Below are 10,428 nucleotides of genomic sequence, written 5' to 3' on the forward strand. Positions count from 1 at the left end.
CATAAAGCCTGTTTTGCAGAATCTAAACCGAGAAGGATTTATATTTAAAATGAATTTACGAGCTTATTTTGTCAGCTTATTTATATTATTGAGCTTGAAAATAATACATTGATCCAAGATATTTATTAAAAAAACACTGTGACAATTTACAATAAGTTCATTTAAAGCCATATGTGCTATTTAAGATTTAGATAGAAAACAGTGAAACAGCTTATCACATTTATCTGTGTTGTTCGAATATGAAAGTACATAAAACCTTCAATGAAACTATCATGTAATGAAGTAAATACATCTAATTTGTCAGGTTCTCAAATCGAAATAATACTAAGCAGATATTGTTTCGTGTAATGATTTTAAGGCGTTGATGTTTAAGTCGTCCCGCAATTTTTATTATCTCAAGGAGTTAAGAAATGTTTATAAGTTTAAAAGGGTTTTCAGGGTTTTAATTGCCGCAATGTTTATAAGTTTAAAAGAGTTTTAATTGCCGCAATGTTTATAAGTTTAAAAGGGTTTTCAGGGTTTTAATTGCCGCAAAGTTTATAAGTTTAAAAGGGTTTTAACTGCCGCAATGTTTATAAATTTAAAAGGGTTTTCAGGGTTTTAATTGCCGCTCTTTCATAAATAATACTCAGTAACTTGATGAGTGTTCGACTGCCAACTAGAAACGACCTGTTAAAAACTTCTACCTTAACAGGTAAAGTCTATTTCTGATAAAGTAACTTTATAGAGAGAAAAAAATCACCAACGAATAGGTTCGAAATAAAGCAACTGGTACCGTATACTGAATAGTGAAACATTAATTCATTATTATTTTTAGTGTAAATCATCACTGCAATAACGCATGCTGAAAATCTACTATACCAAATTTACGCGTTGCAACTTGTATAATATACCGTTTTCAATAAATAATATACTTAATTAACGAACCATTCTTCTGTGGTCTTTCAATGCCATATTGTTTTAGTGACATTTTCTAGTTTTTAGTTTCCATTGTGCTGCTTTCTGATTGACTATGATTAAAACTGGGAGATTTAGTGATTGAAAACACGTTATCTGAGTCACTCTAAAACCAGCTGCTGTTTATTGATATAAAGTTCCTTCATTGTGCAATACATTCGTGGTAGTTGTGTTTTACAATACCGAGTTTGGAGACGTAGCAGATATTCCGATTCGAATGTGTCGCTTGAAGTATTGTTAGTGATAAAATAAAATACACTTTTTGCTACGTTTAGAAATAATAAAAACAGTTTCTGTGGGCAATTCCTGCAGTTTTGTCGATAGATAAACTGCCATTCTACAGTGTTCAGTCTGGAGACCAGGTTCTACTGCTTGAAGTATTCCCGAAGATATGCTAAGGGATGTTCTACTACAGGTACCCAACTTCGTCTTCCACTTCGACTAACGAGGAAAGAATTTTCTTCGGGGCCCGTAGGTTGAAAACAGCATTTTGGACTACAGAACATTGAGCCATTAGCACAGCGACACTCCAGACACGAATTGCTAGCCACACCTATAGTTTCACCCCGTCGATAAGGAACGCTCAAAATAACACAATCTGGAGCTGTTGGAAAATAATATGAATATATAGAAGATATCAAACAAGAGTTTAACAAAAAATATCACAAATTACTGCTTAGGAACTTTTTCATTATCAGCTATTTACATTAATAATTTAAACTCTAAATTCAGCGATACACAATTAATTTTCTCCAATTTCCATTCATCTTCAGTCATGGAAGTTTTGTTATTAATTTTACCTTGTGCGTAATGCTATTCATTGTAAGGAACAAATTCACTGTTTATTCTTAAATCATTATTATTGAAATTATCCCTTATGTGGTTAAAACAGTTCTTCTAACTGTGTGTCTCTATTTTTAATATTTATTATATATTTCCTTACTTCACACACGTTTGTTTGATCATTATTTGTATCACTAAATGCTCATCTTCAGAGATTTCCTAAAAGGACAATTTAATTACATTGTTAGATAACAGAATGCTTTTTTACTTTTGTGATGCGGGTTGACTTTATGGTAGATCTCTTTATTTTCGGAGCTGGTGAGTTCAAGTTCGAATCCCTGCGATACTACAAAATTTTCCCAAACTTTAAGATGTGAGGGCATTATAAGAGTAACAGTCAATCCCTCTGCTGACAGCTGCCTTGACTTCGATAAGTAGTTCAAAATTAGGGGCAAGTGTAGGTAGCCTTAGTGGCTTTGCCATAAATACAAATTATATTATTGCCTTATTTTGATGAGATAATAACAGAAGTTTCAACATAATCATCAAACTACAGTTTCTTTTGATCTTTAGTTTTAATCTTGGTCTATTTACTTATTGCTAAAGTTCCTGATTTAATTTTTTCTTTTTAAGATTTTGAAACGAAAAAATGATATTGATTAAAATATTAATTAATTAATTAATTATTACTTATCTTGTCATTATAGTAATTTCATTTCTGAACGTGGGTTTCCACTCAATCTTTAGGCTTAATGGATGTTTATAATACACATTTGGAAAAGTATAAATATATATATATGCAAAGGAATTGAGATTTACAGCATTCTAACTAAATCTTTATTTTTCTTCAGCAATTTTATTTAGATATAAAATAGTTCAGCCACAGTTAAACTAAATAGTACACTGCTATATAAATACAGTTGCTATACGTTGAATTTCATACCCACGTCATGTCTCCCTTAAGTACTTATCTTGCTTAGTCGTAAAGTTCGTTTTGCATGTGCTGAGAATAGGATTACCTTCTAAATACTTGAACTTGAATTAGCTAAGTTTCCGGGTAAAAGATGTACTGAAAAAGGGGGAGGGGTGGCACGAAAAGGTTGCCTGTACTTTTGTCTTTTATTTTCAGGAGTTATTGGTATTGTGGAGTGTTTCAAGCTCCCTTTCAGCTTCTGTGCTTTAGAAAGGTCAGTCGTGTTAATCAAAAATAATTAAAACTGTAATTCAAATAAAACACCTTAAAGCCCCTAGAGTTTAATGCAATACTACACAATGTCCTTATTTTGATTTTGCTAATTTAGTTACTGTGTGTTTTTTAGAAGGCAACCAAATCATTCATCCGATTATCAGTATAACACAGAAGCCAAATGAGTGTGCCAAGCACATGCTTCTACATCACCAATTATTCAAGACTTCTGCTTAACGCATACTTCTACACGGTTACATAATCAAGATTTGTGCCTATACATACTTCTAGGTGGTCGCATAATAAAGACCTGTGCCTAACATCTACTTATACACAACCAAATAGTCAAGGGCCTGTGCCTAACATCTATTTATACATGGTTAAATAATCAAGAAGTGTGCTTCTATATGATGATATGATCAAGACACGTCCCTTACCCGTACGTCTATATGTTACATAATTAAGTCCTGTCCCTAGTGCATATTTCTATGTGCATAAGCCAGACTTAGCATCCATTTATTCACGTTTTCTTTGTCAGTAATCTTTTCGAGTACTAATGTAATTATATATTTTGTATTACGGAGACTTAGTCGCTTTGGTGTTTGCTTACTCATTAGTTTAAAACTTCAGTTTATCGGTAAGGCTTCATTTAGCGGAGACTCTTGGATTAGAGGAATACACAACAAAAGACTTATCTTTCGGTGTTGTTACTAGGTTTTGATTAGTGTATAGTGAACTTGTCCAGTGGTGTCTTAATATTTGGTAAAACCACCAAAAATAACGTCAGTGTTGGGTACTAGAATCTACATTAATTGCATTAAGGGCAGCTCACTAATGAGACTTTAGCAGCATGATACAAACAGTCATAATCCACTGTATGATGTCAAGTGTCCCCCTGCACTGTACCAAGCAGTGTAAGGACTGAGTAAGGAGGGTTTGGGGCAGGAAGCATAGATCCGGAAGTTTAACAGGGACTTAAAAAGCACTGAGAGGAGCAGTAGCCTCTAGAATGGACGAGCTATTCATGCTTAATTACTCACATGAGCTACACCAGTTCCATGACGTGGCTTAGATGACATCGATTTAGGTCTCATAATCGGACAGAAGGTTAAATTAGTGGATGCCATTCAATGACACGAAGTAGTATAGTCTTTAAACGCCTCAAGGGTTGAGTAAAAGAAAATTTGGAACTTTTTTAACTTTTTTTTTAAAAAAAGTTCATGCAGTTACTGCTTGTAATATGTGCACTACAACCATAATACTTAGAGCCTGTTGCTACATTTAGGTAGATCAACGCAGGAGTTATAAAACAATTGATGTTACAGTATAAAACAAACAATGGCTTAAAGGCAGGAAGGTGATAATAACCACCCTTTGTAGTAACTGACTAACCATAAGGTGGTAGTGGAAACACTGAGATCACTATTGTTCCTATTAAATATACTGCTAAATGACAAGAGAGATTCGATTTATGTGTCTGTGCATTTCAAGTATACAACGGTTGAGTACATTATGTTAAAACGATTTTTAATACACTAATTAGCAAGTCACGTGACAACTACACCCAATAAAACCACAGTGCAATGGAATGTATCAGAACTATACTTTGACATATTTTCGTGTTTCTTATGTAGTTTGATGCTAACAAGAATGTATCGCTTTGGGAAAGGATACGTAACACCCCCTTCTGATGCAAAATTTTAATATATTAAGACCATAAAGATGATTTCAAATCAGGGATTTAGAGTTTCCAAAATAGGAATACCCTTTGTCTTTAATGTCATTAGAAAACAAAGTGATTTAGATCAATTTTGGGCAACAGGGTCATCCATAAAGAAACTGCAAGTCGTGCCCCCGCCATGGCAAGCAATAGGTGAGGATCCACGAACACAAAATTCAGTGTCAAAAAACCATCCACGTGCCCCAGGCAACAGTATACTACATAACAAATAAAATTTCCAGCTGAGAAAGCAACACTACTCACGTGTGCACAAGCTGCTCCCACAATATATCCGTTCAACCATCTCAAACCTCAAGCAGCTGGAGAATGAAAGGGTATTCATGCTATTCTATATGAAGACATACAAGCTAAGTCACTGGATGAAGCATCTATGGATTTCTGTGTGCGTTAGGAATGTTGAAGTAGAAGCTGGGAAGCCATCGTCCTCATAAACCAGATCAGCGGTTCCTAAACTTTTTTCAGTGTCCGCCCCTGTTCAAAAATTTATTTCAATTGGCTCTTTAAGCTTTACTTGCTACCTATATGATTTTTCCGCCAAATCTGTGCATAACCAGAGTCTTCCGTGACCCCATGTTTGGTAACCACTGCACTAAATGGATTGTGGAAAGCATGCAAGTAAAAGTATTGTACTTTTGACATGACAGCCTTACAATGGACCTTTTAGCAACAGTAACTATACTATATGGCTACTGCAAGATGAAACAGCCATCAGATAGTGCATGATCAGGCGTGACAACATGGACTGTAATGGCGTAATGAGACTACAAAATCGTTTTGGTATAATGTATTCAACCTCTGTATGTAAGGCATAGGATGTGTTAGGATAACTTTCAAAGACAGGAAGTACTGATATATGCATCCTCTCTTACCATTTTGTTCCTCTTCTGTTTTATACTTTTGCCCATCTCGTTTTAATGTATATTTCATAGGAAAAGTCTGATTGTGATCAGGAATAGCTGTGGAGAAGCAATAACAAATAATGTAAGACCCATCAATAACCATGAAATGATATGCATAAATGAAAAAAATTTATATATATATATATATATAATTAATGGTAATGTCACGTAGAAAATGAAGCAAAAAAGAAAATAGAAACAACGCAGGTACAAAACATACAAGTCACCACCTGGGCACACACCATAAGGTGGGTAGTTATGCAACGTGCCCTGGTATTTAAGGTACTGGCGGAAGTAAGACCCAAATTGCGTTGGGGGTACACCGTCTATCCAGTTTAACCTCAGTTTCGCAGGTCACACATTATTAATAATGATAATAAGAGCAGATGTGGGTGCTCTACCCCACAACAACTTACATCTTCACCACTTTCGCTGTGTGCAGCCAGATATGGGAAGGTGGCTGCTCAAAAAAAAAAAAACAAGAAGAAAGAAATAATTGGAATACATACATCAATAGGGGAGATAGTAAAACTGTCCTTGAAGTTGGCATTCCAGGCCTCATAATGATGTTTGGACATAAATACCGCGATGTTAAGGTATTACTATACAAGTCAAACATAAACTGTTATACATACATCAATAGGGGAGACAGTAAAACTGTCCTTGAAGTTGGCATTCCAGGCCTCATAATGATGTTTGGACATAAATACCCTTGTATAGTAATACCTTAACATCGCGGTATTTATGTCCAAACATCATTATGAGGCCTGGAATGCCAACTTCAAGGACAGTTTTACTGTCTCCCCCATTGATGTATGTATAACAGTTTATGTTTGGCTTGTATAGTAATACCTTAACATCGTCCCAACCTAAATTGTTAGTATACCTCCCATCCTCCATTCATCCATGCTACTGTCAAGATTTTCAATGGTTCTATAATAATTACATAGTAGCAGGTCTTATATAGAGAAAGTGACACAACCTACATTAATACACCTATACAAAATACAGTCCAAATAAGTAATTCCAGTAATTTCCACTACAAAAAAAAATAGAAATTATTACTTATTATGTATATTATGAATTCGTTTATACTACTATTTTTAAATTTACTTACATATTTTGTATATTTATTATAGAATAATTTAAAACATTTAATGTTATCTTATTAATTCTTTTACAAATCAATTTACTCACTAATATATTAACGTTGAAAATAAGGAACTATTCATTGCTACAAATTCTACAATACCTGAGTAGATGTGAATGTATGATGCTCTGTATTGCATTATTTGGTACATTACTGTTTGGCGAGAGAATTCCAAAAATTTGACATGTAAAATCATTTATTTCATCATAAATATTAATATTACAATAATTATTAGTTATCTTAATATCTAAATCTAAATAATGTACTTATGATACCTGCGAAACTGAGGTTAAATTGGATAGACTGTGTACCCCAACGCAATTTGAGTCTTACTTCCACCAATACCTCAAAAACCAGGGCATATTGCATAACTACCCACCTTATGGTGTGTGCCCATGTGCTACATGTATGTTTTGTAGCTGCTTTGTTTCTTTTTTTTTCTTTCGTTTTCTACGTAATATTACGACATTTTCATCCAAGGTTTGTATATGCTGTGTTAAATTCATACTATTCTTCCTTATAATGTAGTCCTTCCTTTTTCTTTATTTTTCAATTATACAATTATTTATATATATATATATATATATAAAGAGAGAGAGTTTGTTATTAAGAACAATGTTACACAATGGGCTATTTATGCTTTACCCATCGCGAGTATCGAATCGCAAATTTTAGTGTGGTAAACCATGAGACTTGCCGCAGAATCACCAGGGGGCTACAGAGGGAGAGATTATTTCCTCTATTACATTAGTATAATGAACTGATGAAATTACACGTGATATCGCCACATGTGTTATAATCCATTTGGAAGAGTCAAAAATTATAAGTTGGTGACAATAATAACATGGACTATCTCCAGAAAATTTTCACTTGAGCTTGATTACTACGTACTTTGTAAGTTTTTATGGTAAAATCTTGATTAAACTGTTTTTAATAACTAGTGTAAATTTCTGAAACTTGAAATTCGTAACGAAAACTACAGAATCCCCACCCTAACTACCTTCTACAAGATCAGTGTCAAAACACAATAATGTTCGTTTTTGTTTTGTTGTTTTTGTTAATGTTTTGTGATCATTTCAGTTGCATCTGCTCAGAATTGAACCCATGACATCTCACACGTTAGTCGGGTGGTCTACCAACTGATCTAAAGGGTTATCCCACTACCAGTAAGACACTTAAATTACCACATTCCTTCCCTCTCACACAAGATCCATCCTCAGGTATTATCTCATGATCGTAGGCGTTAATTGAATTTTTTCTTCGGCTAGGTATCGAGTTCAAGTCCTCCCATATGCTAGGCGAGTGCATGACCTAAAGGGTTAAATCACTAACCCTAGCTAGTAAGGCACTTTTTTTTTTTACGACTCAAACTATCAAAGTTTGCATGAACATTAATTAGAAATCATAAATACAAAAGCGCGAAATAGATTCATTTGTCTGTTATTATTTCTGTCATTACTTTGTTGTTGTTGTTGCTACAAAAAGAAAATTTTCTTACGGCACAAATACAATGACGGATTGCACACGCCATCATAATTCAATTCAATGCATCCGACAGGAGAAGGAGGACATTTTTGCCAATAGCAGTCAATATATCCTCGAACACAGGAACAATAATGACAGGGATGAGAACGTGGAATAGAATGACCTGATTCGTATCGATTACCCTCGAGGTAGCATGCATGATCTGAAAGAACGATTAAACAATAACGCTTCTAGATCTTAGATCCAAAGGGTATTTCAAAACAATAAAGTTTACCTGAAAAAGTACACAAGAAAACATTTTTGCTCTCTGTGATTAGTTAGGTCTCGGGGCTAATAGTTTGAAATAACAGGAAAAACAAGATAACAACCTAAAATTCTCAATTAATGACACTAGTAAAAACTTTTTTCTCACACTGATAATTATGAAGGTAAAGTTTTCATTAAGATGTTTTGTTGTGTTTTTAAGACCATTACAAATATAGAAAGAAAAAAAAGGCTACCAAAATAAATGTATGCAACAAGTACCGATGTTCGATGCCATGTTATATGGTAGTGAAGTCTGCTGATCCATTTTTATCCCCAGTGGAACTGAAATGAAATGTTTAATGGTTAAGAAATATTTCAATCTCGCTATAAGTCAAACGTAACAAGATAGTTGTACATTAAACACGTTAGAATTGCTGAATTAAATCGACAAACTTTTCAAAGTAAGATCTTCATCCTCTTATTTTGATTAAAACATCGAAAAAATTCAATTTATTAGCACTATCGGTTTACAAGTCCTGAAGTGTTAAATCATAAATGATAAACTAAGAACTTAAGGTGAGGTTGTGGTGATCGAATACAAATCGTTGATATGGTTAATTAAATTGTATGATTACCTAACCCTAATCCCTAATTAGTGACTAATTTATTCTTATCATTAAATAGTAATCCTTCTCAGAGTCACCTGAAAAAAGCCGCGAAGTAGCAACCGAAAAAAATAAGATATAGACTAACAATAAGGCTGCAAGTTAGTAGCTAATTAGATGTTATATATTGCCGTAAGAAACAATTTTAGAGTTGTCATGACATTGCCACAGCTAAACAATATGACACATGATGTGTGAAAAGCACACTACCGGCATACAAAACATGCCATTTCTAGAAGGGTCTGGAGTCAGAAAATTTTCAAAATTTAATGCTACGAGATTTACTCTTTCGCCATTTTAACTACAAATACTGCATACACACAACTTAATGTACTGAAATAAAAGACGCAAGTTTCAATACATAAGTTGTAGCTGTGCTTGCCATGAAAAAGTGGTCAGGCCATGGCCTAACTGTTGTTACCTCTTCCTACGGCCTTGTTATACTTGGTGAACGTATAGGCTACTAACCATGGCAGCGATAATTAAAGTAGTTAAGTCATGATAACGTTCAAATGGATAAACTAGTCATAATTTAAAATTAATGTATAATCGTTAATAGCCAGTGATGTTTTAACAATAACTGTTACGATGTAAACGTCTTTTCCAAGTTGACGAAGCATAATTATAGTTAATTATACTTGTCATAAGATATTGGTATTAAGCCTATCATGTTTTTAACACTGCATTCTTCATTTAATCCCTTAAGTATTTTCAAGAATTAGACACTCTAATTCTTGAAAATCCCTAATGGACTAGATAAAGAATGCAGCGTTAAAAACATGATAGGCCTAATACGCCTAATGAGAGTGATGTTTTACTTGTGCTTCTTTTGATCTTCCTTTTATTGCTTTATGACTTTTTTTTTCAAATACAAGATGTTTTTTACTTTCCAGTTTAAAAACCACAAGCAAGTCTATTGCAATGGAACATTTTATAAAGTGAAACAATGATTTCTAGATTCATATAGATCTTTGTAACACTTACCTTGAAGACATTTTTGAAAGACAGTTGCTAAGATAAGCGTCAGGGTAATTGATGAACCCATTCTGCCTTCTTTTTCTGATAAATGAAACAAGTGGTGGCTAAAAGAAACTGAAACTGCGTTATTTTAATATAGTTATTAAGATAATGTTAAAGGAAATTGAGTATGTAAGAAAGGTCAGTATACTGTTACATCAATAATGATTTGTCCTATAAATCAGATATAAATTTTCATTTATAAAATACTCACTTAAATATAGCTTCGTATACGAACATGTGGGTAGGTGTATTAATACAGATCTAGGGTATTACTTAACAAATGACATGTCAAACGT

The 10,428-nt window shown here is 33.7% G+C and overlaps 1 protein-coding gene across 7 annotated transcripts in view; it reads right to left on the reverse strand.

The window, feature by feature from the left end:
- Nucleotides 1–1,058: 1,058 nt before the first annotated feature.
- LOC111087611 (kielin/chordin-like protein) overlaps nt 1,059–10,428 on the reverse strand; it is a 26,314-nt gene continuing 16,944 nt past the window's right edge. For 2 of the 7 annotated variants that reach the window (XM_022394856.1, XM_022394843.1), the window contains exons 2-6: nt 10,097–10,204; nt 8,727–8,789; nt 8,215–8,403; nt 5,537–5,623; nt 1,059–1,561 (exon numbers count right to left, since the gene is read on the reverse strand). In XM_022394856.1, coding sequence (XP_022250564.1) covers nt 1,323–1,561; nt 5,537–5,623; nt 8,215–8,403; nt 8,727–8,789; nt 10,097–10,157 — 639 coding nt within the window. In that variant the 5' untranslated portion in view covers nt 10,158–10,204 and the 3' untranslated portion in view covers nt 1,059–1,322. Of the gene's footprint in view, nt 1,562–5,536; nt 5,624–8,214; nt 8,404–8,726; nt 8,790–10,096; nt 10,211–10,428 lie in introns of all 7 variants that reach the window. The other 5 variants (XM_022394866.1, XM_022394862.1, XM_022394851.1 and 2 more) reach the window with 5 other exon arrangements.

This window comes from Limulus polyphemus, unplaced genomic scaffold (assembly GCF_000517525.1).
Source record: "Limulus polyphemus unplaced genomic scaffold, Limulus_polyphemus-2.1.2 Scaffold73, whole genome shotgun sequence".
In the NCBI taxonomy this organism is placed as follows: Eukaryota; Metazoa; Arthropoda; class Merostomata; order Xiphosura; family Limulidae; genus Limulus; species Limulus polyphemus.